Genomic DNA, 14,341 nt, shown 5'->3' with positions numbered 1-14,341 from the left:
AGTGAGATTGGCAGAAGGATGACTATATGAGGAAAAGCTCCGATTATGTGGGCTATATAGAGCTTGGCAACCAGGCACCTCAGAGGCGACCTGATTGAGGTTTACAAGGCTCTGAGAGAGAGAGAGAGAGAGAGAGAGAGAGAGAGAGAGAGAGATTAGTAAAATGAATGAAGGTGGAATTCTCACTGTTATAAAGAATTCCAGAACTAAGGGTCATAAATTCAAACTACATTGCTTGAGGTTTAAGTTAGATTATAGGAATTTTGTTTTAGCCAGCAAGTCAATTGCTGGAAAAAGTTGCCCTCGCAGGTAGTTGAGGCTGATAGTTTGAATAAATTCAAAGATCAACTGGATAATGTGTGAGGAGGGTGCCTCCGTAGCCAGGTGGGAAGGAGCAGCAGTGCGTAGCACACGCTTCTTGATTAGACCGGTGTTCGAGCCAGTCACCACCAAATACAGAGGATGCGGAAAGGTCAGGGAATGACCACCGCATATTCCAGGAGCAATATGGCCTTAGTTGCTAATGCTCCTAAAAACCAAATAACAAAACAAAATGTGTGAGGAGGGAGGAACGTACTTTGTAGTTTATCTACTTGCCCCCCCCCCCCCCACCAGTTCAGCAAAAGCCCGTGACATCCTTTCACTATATGGTGAATACTATTACTACCATCAGGTAAAATTGAGATTCTCTAAAGCAGATTGAGCAAAGTATTCAGCATACATTTTCTCTGGTAGCCAGCTTATCAGACTACAGCCCATTGGTGAAGTCAATGAACATATTACATATTACACTGCTTATTCTGGCTGCAGCTTCTGAAGCAATACTTCAGTCTTCTGCTTTCAAATACAAAAACATTAAATACTGGTGGAGTGATTCTGCTAAAAAAGTAAAAAAAATAAAGCCTGGGACCTGTTCCATAGGTTAACAACAACAACAACCACCACCTTATTCTATATATATATATATATATGGCTTAAAGCAAAAGCATGACAAATTAAGAAGAAAAGTCAAAATAAGACTTATGGATAGAATTTGCCTCCACAGTCACAAAGGATTAGGATTTTACAGGTAATGCAGTTTGCATTATCTGGAAAAGTTATACAACTAAATGGTAAATATTTCCCAATTTCTTCTCCAATCTTAACCAAGAATGACAGGAAATATATTCTCTTCAAGAAATAGCTAACACCCTTGCAGAGACTTCTCGCAATTCCTGCCACTTCAGTGCATGACAATCCTCCTTTTCTGTATATCCAAGCTTTAGAAGAAAAGTACAAGGTAAATTTCTGTATTACCCAACATTTTGCCTACAATCATTTTAATTTACCTGAACTCCAAGCAGCTCTAAATAATCACCCAACACTGCAAGGGTACCCAGTGCAATATTTTATGTAATGCTGAAACCATTAAACAGTGTAGCCTTGAATTAGCTGTTAGTGTTCTATGGCTGGAGTTTCCTTGAAGGTACATATACCTCTTCTTGGCATCACTCCATTATTTTAGCCTTTCCTAAACCAGGAATGGACCAACCACTCACACAATTACTGACTAGTCTGCCTCACCTAAGTAAAATGCTAGAAAGAATGATACAGAGACAACTTACCCCGGATACTTTAAACTAAAGCACCGATAAACTACAGTCAAGTTTATTCCAACAAAGTAGACAAATTTTGAATCGCACAGTCAAAGCCAAGACTAACATCTGCAATGCTTTTGTCATAAATGAGCATCTTGAAATGGTAAGTCTCTATATTGAAAGGGCTTTTGACACTGGTAGTGTAGAATACTGCAGAAACTTTATTCCATGGAATTGTGAGGACAGTTACTGCAATTCATTCAATTTCTGTATCATAGGTCCTTTCAAGTCCATTATCAAACTTTTTTGATTTTATACACAAGGTATTCCACAAGGATCAATACGGCACCATGTCATGCTAGGTCTTGTCTGGATTGTGGTGCTGTTGTCTGACTTGACTAGGAAAAGTTTGCTTGACTGGACTTAATAACATTCAGCACTAGCCTAGAGATTTTCAGTACATCACCTGACCAATCTCTACATAGAGACACTTGAACCTTCACTTCACCCTAGAAGGAAAATGCTGCTCCTCGATTATACAGCCAAACTTAAACCTTCCAGCCCATTTTGAATGGAAATTTGTTCTATAACAGCAAACCTACCAAAAATATATATCCTGGAACTTTCATTTTCATAATATACTTCAAGAGTCTTGCTCCACCCTGGCCTGTAAATCTCCCATTGGCCGACTGGGCTAGCCGAGTGGGTAAAGTGCCTGCCTGGCAACCCAAAGGTCGCGGGTTCGAATCCTGCCTCGGGCTTGGATCAAAGTACTGCAAAAAAACCTTGGGAGGTGCATTATGGCCACAGAAGCCGATGCACCAACAACTACCAAAAAAAAAAAAAAAAAAAATCTCCCATTTTGTAATAACTGTTTTTAACAATGTGAAAAAAAAACCTCTGGCAAATCAAAATATTAAACAATGTCATAAATGCAATGTTCTCAATGCTCAAAGCTGCCTAATATACAAAACAGGGTTGAAAACACTCTGCCATTGGTGCTGCAGCTGTGTTTTCTTCTAGAGTTTCTTTATCACTGCTGGTTGAATGTAGCAGTTATACTGCAAAATTGTATTCGGGTTAAATTAACTGAAGGATATTAACACCTTTTCAAAATGCCAGTAGTGTAATATATGCAGACTCCAAGATACTACACTCCAAGAATGCAGTGCCTGCTTTAGACAATGAATATTCAGTCTGTCATCCCATTATAAATCACCTAAATTCAGTGAAGTTTTACTGGTCCCAGGACACTTGCATCACTGATAATAAGAGTGCAGAGCAAGCAGCCAAACAACCAAACACTATAGTGCAAGTGGATTACTAAGTACCATACATGGATTTTTTTAAGGCATATAAAAAGGGTTTGTACTTTTCAGTGGTCAGAATTCTGGCAGTTGCACATGAACAATAAAACGTCCCAAATCAAATGGGACACACTTTTGATGCATTGTTCATCACCATTTACTGCCAAATATATACTCTTAAATTGTATGTGCTACTCCCATATCAGAAGATGTACTTTTCAGAAAATGATTGCGAGAATGCTTATCACTTGCCCATATTATTTGAAATAGTGCAAATCGAGATGGACTGTTTATTTTTATTAAGAAAATATGCACATATATAATCAGCTTTGAAGTCAAATGAACCAAATTATTATAGCATCATAATATAGAAATAGACACATTTTGGCCTCGGTTACCCTTGTGTCCTTAAACATCCATATTATAATTGATTAAGTGAATCTAGAATTATATCATATAGCATATTTCCATAAGTAACTTTCATGCCAATTTTCAAAAATGGTATGTTAAAGTGGAAAATTTTTTGAAGTGAATGAAATGAAAGACCCATATTTATGCCATTTTACCAGGGTTTTGCTATTGTATCTTCTGTTTGATGTAAGAATGATCTGATAATAATATATTGTAAGTTGCAAGTTAATGTTTATATAAAAATTTAAACCTCCAATTTTCTATTAACTGAGAGTAAAGTGGAGGAGAAATTGTTGAAGTTAAACATAAAGGCACCTGGTATGGATGGGATCTATCCAGTTATATTAAAAGAGGTAGCAAAGGAAGTAAGCAAACCCCTAGTCATAATTATGAAAGGATTCGGGTGAGATCCCCACTCACTGGAGATGTGCAAATGGATCCCCAATTCACAAAGTAGAATCGAAGGGTGACACGAGTAATTACAAACCTATTAGTTTAATTTCTGTTCCGGGGAAAATAATGGAGTCACTGGTTAAAGAGGCATTGCAGGATCATCTAGACAAGACTTTTTTTTTTTTTTTTTATGAAAACCCCAAACACGAAAGGTATCAAAACCTATAGTACTTAGTACCGTGCATGGGTTGAAGGAGAAGTATGGGGGGGAGGGGGATGCCGGAAACTTTGCTCTAGAGACTAAACATGGGTTTCACCACTTGCAGTTATAGTTTGAACACAGCATAGGTTTGTTAAGGGAAAGTCTTATCTGACCAATTTGATGCTCCCCTGGGGTTTGGTGTTGGGTCCATTGTTTTCTGTATTCAACAGTTGATATTGATGAAGATATATATCAGGCTTAATTCCAAGTTTGCAGTGATATGAAGGTTGGCAGGGTTGTAAATGACAGTAATGGCAGTACACTACTGCATCTCTGAATGAACCTAGAAAAGTTGAACAGATGAGCTGAAGTGGCAACTGAAGTTTAACATGCAAAGTACTGCATATGGGTAGCAGCAACCTCAGAGTAATGTACCAACTGTGTGGTACCACACTGAATGTAATGGAGAATAAAAAAGACTTGGGGGTAATTGTGCAGTCAGATGTAAAGTTTTCTGAGCAGTGCAGACAGGTTGGCAGAGCAGCTAATGTCAGTCTTGTCAGTGATGTACAGGAATTTTGCTGGCAAGGATAAGGAAGTGATTACCCTCGAGTATAAGGTAGCGGGCAAGTGAACTTAGGAGGTCTCATTTTAGGAAGGATGTAGAGCTACTGGAATGAATACAGAGAAGGGGAACAAAGAGTTGCTCTTATCAAGAAAGGCTTAAATTCTGCAAATTGCAGCATATGGAGACTATTCACCTGCATGGTGACCTGATTGAGGTGTTGAATGGTTTGAGCAAGCTCAGTGTTGACGGACTCTTCTTCTCACCCAGTATAAGATTGTTTTCTTGCATCACATGCCTCTGCCAGTGCTATGATATTACACTGGGGATCTGTATATCTTGAATAGGGGAGATAGTGTTGTCTGTAAACTCGTTTCTATAAACTGCTAAGGTTTTAAACTAGTTATTTACATTATACTCAGTGCCAGTATAGATTTGTCGACAATCTCTTGCAGTATATGAAATATATAATGGGAATTCCACAGTATATAAATATTCTTGATTTTACTTACTTTGACATTACATGTTATATAATTTAACTCTGAGAATTGAGGTAGATATTTTACGTAATTTCTGTACAATTTATGCCTCTGTTTTAATTAATTTAATCCTTTTATGAAATACTTTCAGGCTCTTTCTGCCCTTTTGGCAGATGACAACAAGTTTGGTTTTATAGTAATGGATGGAAATGGAGCTCTTTTTGGAACACTTCAAGGAAATACAAGGGAGGTTTTACATAAATTTACTGTAGATCTACCTAAAAAACATGGTATGTTTCATTTTAATATATTTCTTTGTTGCTCATAAGTATAAGAGAATAATTGAGTTCTTCCAAAACTTTATCCTTGCTTCAGTTTTTATTAGAGCTTTCCAGAAGCTGAGGCTTTCTTCTTGTAGAAAAGAAATAAACAGGTTATTGTAAGTTTAGTATGGAACCTGTTGTCATAATAACTATCATCAGTTAAAGGATTATTAGTTATTCACATAATAAAACATACTTTATGAATTTCTTTTTCTTTTGCCGTGTAATGAATTGATGAAACCTTCCTAAAATTAATGGAATTTACATTCGAAAGTTAGAAAATTAATAGTGTAAGTGGGTGCAGATTTTTACAAATTTGTTTTCGCACTGCTTGAAGTCCTGTGCAGCAATTGTCATTGCACATAATCTGATCTGGCACCAAACATTTTATAGCTCATGCTTCCACCAATAGCAGCAAAACAAAAACAAAATAGTTGTTCTGCTCTATTACACTACCAGAAAAGAAACATACATGGAATTATCACATGATATTTAGAATAACTTAGCATTAGCTTAGTATAGTATTGTAGTCAAATATAGTATAGTCAATTAATCAATTAAATTTATTAACCTTGTTAATTGTCATTGTTAATTAATTACATCGTATTGAAAAGGAAATCATGCTCCAGACTAGAGCAGCAAAGCAATGTGTAGAAAGTAACAGGAGTGCTGTGGCTCAGGGAAGAACTGAAGGGGACGATTCTCTAACGCATCACAGCCTAGAAAATATGCAACTTGTGAAATGTTTGCAGACCTTTCTGGAACAGGACGTGATCTAGCCAAGGAGCAAGGAGGATGTCTTTGTGTCTGCTAGGTGCAGAGTGCTGAGAAATTAGACACAGACTCATGGGCATCTATGATAGTTTGAAGAGTAGGGTAGATGCCCTCGAAGGAATTAAAATGGGTAGACTCATGAAACTCAGCTGCCCAACTCGTGTATCAGATAACACAGCAGCTACCTGCAGGGCTGAATGCACTGGTCCCACTGGAGCTAGTTATTGTCGGTGACTATTGTCAGGGGGAGACAGTATATTGGGCATAAAGGATATGTGGAATAGGACCAGGGGCAAAAGTTGACTTTGTAGAACAGATATCATCTTTTAAGGGCACAACAGATATTGTTGTACACATCGGCACTAATAATATTATGAGTAGGAGATCTGTGAACTTAACAAGTACAGGTCAATGATGAAAAAAGTTGCGAGTTAGGGTTAAATTTGAAAGTGTCTGCAATTCTGCCCAGATGCAATAGGAGGGAGATATGATGAGAGCTTAGTCAATAAATTCGGCCCTGGAGAGATTGTGGGATAGAATTTTTTTTTGGAAAAATTCTATCCCACGGCTCATGGGATAGAATTTTTCTCAGGGTGGTCTGTGCTTGTTTCTAGGACAGATTATTTCTGCAGGGATGGGATACACATAAATAGAAAGTGTGCAAGAATATGTGCTGATGCTCTCGAGGCAATGTTAGGTGGGTCGGGAAACAGCTAGCTTGGGTGATTCACATACTAACAGATTAATAATGCCACAGGCAGAGGTGAAAGTGATTCTTGCAGTGCTTCTATTGGAATGAGCAGCATCCTGAAAAGCGAGATGCTGCAGATTTCCAGGACTGCTGGGAGTCATCATGCAACAAGTACACTGAAAGGACAGAATTCGTGGGTAATGCGATGCTGTCACCCCTCTTTTTAGTGGATGAACCCACCACTTGGTAGGTATATAGGCACACTGCATTCATGTAGATGGTAATTCAATTTCAGTTTGGATAAACGTCGTGAGTTAACAGACTTTGAAAGAGGGACAATAGTTGGTGCTCAACGCTTCGGGCACTCTATCACAGAGGTTGTACAGAATTTGCACTTTCCCCATTCAACAGTATCAAGAGTATATCGGGAATACACCATTTCCAGAATTACGTCTCATAATGGACAGCACTGTGGGCAGAGAAAGGTGGTGGATGAATGTGGCCATTGACGTCTGTCTCACATTGTCTCAGCAAACTAGAGAGCGACAGTGGCACAGATCACCGAATTCAATGAGGAAGGTGCCAGAAACATCTCCAACAAGACCATCAAGCGATCAGTAGCTGCAATAGGTTATGGGACCCACCAGAGTGCCATTGCTAACACCACAACACAGGACTCTACTCCTCAGCTGGGTGAAAGAACATCAGCATTGGATGACTGGAGATTGGTCCAACGAGTTCCAGTTATTTCGAGCGGATGGGAGGGTGCGTATCTGGCAGAAATTGCACAAAGCTATGCACCTGTCATGTCAACAAGGAACTGTTCAGGCAGGTGGACGATTGGTTGATGGTCTGGGATGTGTTCAAATGGCACACGTTGGTACCTTTGGTATAACCAGGTGCATCTCTGAATGAACCAAGTTACTTGTCCATCCTTGCAGACCATCTGCATCCCTTCATGGTCATTGTACACCCACAGGGCATTGGACTCTTCCAGCAGGACAGTGCACCTCCCAGCAGAGGCCTGGTGACTACAACATGGTTTGAAGAGCATCTTTGGGATGCTGTGGAAAATGTCTGTTCAAGCTTTGGATCCTCCATCCAGGAATGCGATGGAATTATGGACAGCAGTGCAGGAAGCATGGATGGAAATTCCCATGGAACACTTTCGTGAACTAGTGGACTCAATGCCCTGCCGGATGAAAGGTGAAGGCCTACCTGTTACTAGATAGGTATCCCATGATTTCTACCCACTCAATGTAAATACATGGGTTGTGTTAGGGTAACTAAGAGTAAGAATAGATGCATGTATACTTGCATGTACACCAATGCTAGGAGTATAGTAAATAAATTTGAATATGAGGTGCTGATTGTGACATGTCAGAGATGTGGTTTCACACAGAGATAAGGAATGCAGAACTGGAATTTGGGGAGTACAATGTGTATAGAAAGGGAGGAGGAATCGTACTGTTAGTTAAGAAACAAAATCAAAGGAAGTGCATCTATTTGAAATGGGTGGACAGTGTAGTGTTAAGTCGGTTTGCTGTGCCATAAGCACTGGAAAAGAAAAGTTGAGAGTAAGAGTGTTATAGGCCTAATGACTGATTAGTACAACAAACTGCTGTACTGAGAAATAGTGGGCTATAGAATCAGATTGTCTTATAATGGGGGATTTTAACCTCCCTGCTATCGACTGGAACTTGTGGGTTGGTCACTCACACATTAGTAGGACTTTTGTGATGTTATTGGATGATTGTTTTCTGCAGTAGCATGTTCTTTGAGGGAGTAATACTCTTGATCTGATTATCAGCAATGTTTATTCATGCATTAAGAATCTGCAGAAGGGTTTTTGCTTTCGTAAAGGTGACAGTGGTCTCAGTCAATTTTTAAATTCCATACAATGAGAACAACTGATGATGATGTTACCAACTGAACATTCTAAATGGGAAGCACTCAAGGAATTAATTTTGGAAACTACTAGGCTTTTCATACCATCTAAGAAATACTCTACAAGGTTTAGGCATAAATAGATGTCAGATGAACTAATGAGACTCGTGGCAGAGAAGAAAACTGCATGAGAGGCATATAAATTATCAGGAGACACAGATGCCTATGGTAGATATTAGATAGTCTGTAATCAAGTCATAATAGTAATCATGGCATGTGATGCAAGAAAGCAAGTGTTATGAGCTTATGTAGCATCAGCCAAAAAAAAAAAAAAAAAAAAAAAATTCACACTGCCATTCCATCTAAATGTTTCTCCAGTTCATCCTTAAATTTATTTAACCTGTCAACTTCCACAATGAAAGGTGGAAGTCTGTTCCAGCAATTAACCACCTGCTGGCTAAAGGCAAATTTCTGCACATCTATTCTACAGGTGTTTCTTCAATTTGAATTTATGCCACCTTAGGTTCGTAATCTAAACAAGTAGAAGAATCCCATCAGAATTCAGCATGCTCAACTCATTCAAGGCCTTATTCATCTCAGTCAGATCACCTTGCAGGTGCCTAGTCTCTAGCCGCTGCAATTTGCAGAACTTAAGCCTCTCTTGGTAAGAGGATCCCTTCATTCCCCTCACCAATCTTGTTGCCCTTCTCTGTACACACTCAAGCAAATCTACATCCTTCCTAAAATGAGGCCTCCAGACCTGTATGCAGTACTCAAGGTGTGGCCTGACCCATTGCCTTATACAGAGGGACAATCACCTCCTTTTCCCTACTAGCAAAATTCCTGTATATCAATGACAAAACCCCATGACCTGCTCTTGCAGCTTGTCTGCATTGTTCAGAAAACTTCATATCTGACTGCAGGTCAGATATGAAGATCACAATTACTCCCAGGTCTTTCATTTTCTACCACCCTAAGTGTAATACCACACGGTTGGTACGTTCCTGTGGGTTACTTCTACCCATATGCAGTACTTTGCATTTGCCACTTCTCAGCCCATCTTCTCAAAATTTTCTAGATACTGTTGCAGTAGCACACTGCCATTACTGTCATTAACAACCTTGTCAACCTTTGTATCATCTGAAAACTTGACACTGATGAATACCTTCATCAGTGTCCATTGATATATATACAAAACACCAGTGGACCCAACACCAAACTCTGTGGGGCTCCACTAATAACATTAGTCCACGAAGAGCAGCACCCATTGTTTACCACTCTGTCTTCTCCCACTCAACCATTCTTTTATCCATTGTAGCAACTTACCCTTGATACCATTCTGCTCCAATTTGTACAGTAGTCTTCCATGCGCAACAGTGTCAAAAGCTTTCCTGAAATCCGAGTACAGGTAACCCCCACTTAACGCTGATAATTCGTTCCGGGAAAAACAGAGCACTAAGTGAATCCGCGCTAAGCGAGCTCTGTATTCCCATAAGGTAACATGTATTTGTAAGTTGCGGTCGGTGCCATAGGATATTTCCTAATCACTAATAAACGGTAGTAAAAAGATGCACAAATATCGGTCAAAATATTTAATATTCAAATATTTGTACATATAAAATATTCTGCATTACATACGTATATAATTATGTGGTAACTACTTACGTATCAAAATTAAACTTAATTCCAATTAAAATCATGAATTTAATTGATCTAAATTGATTTAATTTAAATTATGAATTTAATCATGAAAAATGTGTCGATTTTGGTTTGAACTTTGCCTCTTCCAAATAAACTAAAAGGGGTATTAATTTTAAATCCCCGCAGCGTTACCACCCAACAATAAAGTCAACCGCTCCTTTGCCGCTTTGAAACCTGCCATGTTTTTTTTCTTTCAATATGAAACTTCTTTTAGGCATTCTTTTTCACAAAAGTCCTGCTTCATCTATGTTAAAAACTTGTTGAGAAGTATAACACAATACCCCTCTTCAATAATTTTAACAAGTTCTTTTTTGAAAGTTTCGGCTTCTTCATCTTCACTAGTCTTTCCATTTCAATCCTAATAGTTGGCCTAGCCCTAGTTGCTTGCAGTGGAACAGCTATCTTTCCCACTGCTGAAATTAATTCTTTATTTTTTTATAATTGTTCTTACAGTTAAACTTGCAATTCCTAAATTATGGCACACATCTTCTTGTCGTTTACCGGAATCGATCCGCTTCAAAATGTCTAATTTAATTTTCAAATTCAGTCTTTTTCTTACATTTATAGTCTTCATACTGCGCCTGGACATTGTTGCTTTTTCATTCTTATTTGCCATTATTAACTCTTCAAAAAATTAACTGCGTTGGTTGCATTATATATGATACAATGTTCAAGTAAACTGTCTATTATGCACGATGTCTAATACTGTACTGACTGATGACTAGACTTCGGATAAATGCATATAACGCAAATATTACAAGCAATATACTTGATCATTTTTTTAAAATGTTGATCTCGGAACTACGTAACAAGTCACTGTACTGCAATTAATTTAGCGTGCGAGAAAATTTCACTGCGCATGGGAATTTCTCAAGTCAGCGTGGGAAACGTTTTAATGCTGTTTTGGTATTAATTTTCAAGCTATCAAATGAAACAATTTCGTTAAATATGCCAAAGATGCAATATGTAAAAGAGCGTTATAGTGATCTGTGACAGCGTTAGTCAGATATGGGTTATAATTTAAGAACAGCGTTATAGCGAATCAGCGTAAAACGAACCACGTTATAATGGGGACCTGCTGTATATGATATCAAAATTATTTTTTGTATTCAGTTCCTTCGTAACCACATCATAATATCCAATCAAATTTGTCAGACAAGACTTTCCCTTAACAAACCCATGCTGTGTCTGAATTATTGCTGCAGTCTTGTCTAGATGATCCTGCAATGCATCTTTAACCAGTGACTCCATTATTTTACCCAGAACAGAAGTTAAACTAACTGGTCTGTAATTACTTGTCACCCTTCGATCCCCACTTTGTGAATTGGGGATACATTTGCACATCTCCAGTCCGTAGGGACCTCCCCTGAGTCCAAGGATGCTCTCATAATTATGGCTAGGGGTTTGCTTAGTTCCTTTGCCACCTCCTTTAATATAACTGGATAGATCCCATCCACCCCAGGTGCCTTTCTTATGTTTGACTTCAACAATGTCTCTTCCACTTTGCTCTCAGTTATTACAAAATCATTAAGCACCCTGCTACAATTTGATAACCTTCTGGCATTTTCAATCCTTAATAACTCCTCTTGTGTGAATGTATATACAAAATGCTCATTCAGTTTGTTTGCTATCTGAGCAGGATCATTAACAGTTGAACCATCAATATCAAGTGGTCCAATCTGATTCATCCCCTTCCTTTTAGAGTTTATATAAGTAAAGAAATCCTTGCTGTTTTTCATAGCATTCTTTGCCAAAGATTTCTTGTAATCTGCCTTTGCCTGCCTAACCTCCTTTGTGACTTGATTACAGATTTGCTTATATCTGCCATAGGCTTCTGTGTTCCCTGATAATTTATATGCATCCCATGCATTTTTCTTCTCTGCCATTTGAGAACCATTTAGGCCTAAACCATGAACAATATTTCTTAATAGGTATGAAACATTTAGTAGCTTCCACGATTAATTCCTTGAATGCTTCCCACTTAGAATTTGCTGTTGGTAATATCATCAGTTGGTCCCACCGTACAGAATTCAAAAACTGTCTGAGACCATTGTAATCACTTTTACGGAAGCAAAAACCCTTTCCTTTACCCCTGATGGTAATTATATCTTTAAGCAAGTCCCACATCAGTATGCTGTGATCACTGCCACCTAGTGGTTCCTTTATCTGCAAATTCTTAATACACGAATCTGATCACTGCTGATAACCAGATCAAGAGTATTACCCTCTCTGGTTGCCTCTTGAACATGCTGCTACAGAAAACAATCATCCGATAAATCCACAAGTCTTACTAGTGTGTGAGTGACCAACCCACAAGTTCCAGTCAGTATCTGGGAAGTTAAAATCCCCTATTACAAGACATTCTGATTTACTAGCCCACTCTTTCTGTGTACAATTGTTCGTTGTACCCATTCGATTCATTAGGCCTATAACACACCAATCTGACTCAACAGTGCACTGTCCATCTATATCAACTGGATGCACTTCTTTTGATTTTATGTTTTTCTTAATTAAGAGCATAACCCCTCCTCCCTTCCTATCCTGTCTATCCTTTCTGTACACATTGTACTTCCCAAATTCCAATTCTGCATTCCTAATATCTGTGTGACACCACGTCTCTGATATCCAACAATATCCACCTTTGATGTCTTGACCAAAACTTCAAATTTATTTACTATACTTCTAGCATTGGTATACATGCAAGTATACATGCACCTATTCTTAGTTACCCTAACACATCCCATTTACCAACCTGTTTCATGATGACTGCCTTCAGTCCCTGAAATCCCCAGCATCCCTTGCTTTTTTTTATCAATGATATTGAACAAGGTATATCAGGTTTAATATCCAAGTTTGCAGATGATGCAAAGGTGCTATGGTTGTTAATGACAGTAAGGATGGTATGCTGCTAAAACAGGATCTAGAAAAGTTGACCAAATGGGGTGTGAGGTGGTAACTGAAGTTTAACATTTACAAATGCAATGTACTGTATTGGGTAGCAGTAACCCTAATAGAATTGTACCAACTGTATGGTACTACATTCAGGGAGAATGAATAGTGGAGAATGAAAAAGACCTAGGAGGTAATTGTGCAATCAGATATCAAGTTTTCTAAGTAGTGCAGACAGGCTGTAAGAGTAGTTCATGTGATTTTGTCAATGATATATAGGAATTTTGCTATCAGGAATAAAGAGGTGATTATTGCCTTGCATAAGGCAATGATGAGGCCACACCTTGAGTACTGCCTACAAGTCTGGAGCCCTCATTTGAGGAAAGATGTTGTGCTACTAGAATGAGTACAGAAAAGTGCAATGAGATAGTGAGTCAAACAAGATAAGTGAGTCTCTTACCAAGATCGACTTAAGTTCTGCAAATTGCAACATCTGGAGACCAGGCATCAAAGTGATCTGATTGAGGTGTATAAGGCCTTGAATGGTTTGAGCAAGCTCAGTGTTGTTGAGATTCTTCCTCTTGTTCACATTCTGCACCTTAAAGCAACATAAATTCAAATTGAGGAAAGACAGTTGTAGAATAGATGTGCAGAAATATGCATTTAGACAGTCGGTGGATAATTGCTGAAGCAATCAACCACCCACTGGCATGTAAGTTGGCAGCTTTAATGAATTCTAGTCTGAAAGTAGACTACTTTTGGTGGAGTGGATGGGTGAAGTGAGAAGTGGTTTTTTTTTTTTTTTTTTTTTTTTTTTTCTAATGCTATATATGGTAGTTGATTGCTGCTGGAACAAACTTCCATCTGTCATTGTGGAAGTTGATAGCTTAAATAAATTCAAGGAAAAAGTGGACATCCATTGGGGTGAATGGATAGGTGAAGCGGAAAGTTTTTTTTTTTTTTGCTGGTGCTAAATAAGCTTGCTTTCTTGCATCATAGCTAATTCCACGCTTTTCCACATGAACATATTGCAGAAACTGAATATCAAGTATTTTTTCCTGTTGGGAAACCACTGTTAGCTGTTGACGGCCACTTGTCCAGCAGTGTATTTGCACATATCTCTCAGACCATATGAGAATCAA

At 38.4% G+C, this 14,341-nt stretch overlaps 1 protein-coding gene across 1 annotated transcript in view; it reads left to right on the top strand.

The window, feature by feature from the left end:
* eRF1 (eukaryotic release factor 1) overlaps window positions 1-14,341 on the top strand; it is a 323,744-nt gene that overhangs the window by 119,416 nt on the left and 189,987 nt on the right. Inside the window, exon 4 of the mRNA XM_090377890.1 lies at window positions 5,086-5,224. Within this exon, the coding sequence (XP_090234016.1) occupies window positions 5,086-5,224 (139 nt within the window). The remainder of the gene's footprint in view (window positions 1-5,085; window positions 5,225-14,341) is intronic.

The sequence above is a fragment of the Mastigoproctus giganteus genome, chromosome 7 (assembly GCF_048544385.1).
Source record: "Mastigoproctus giganteus isolate SK-2022 chromosome 7, ASM4854438v1, whole genome shotgun sequence".
Lineage (NCBI taxonomy): Eukaryota > Metazoa > Arthropoda > Arachnida > Uropygi > Thelyphonidae > Mastigoproctus > Mastigoproctus giganteus.
This window is presented reverse-complemented; position numbering and strand designations above follow the sequence as displayed.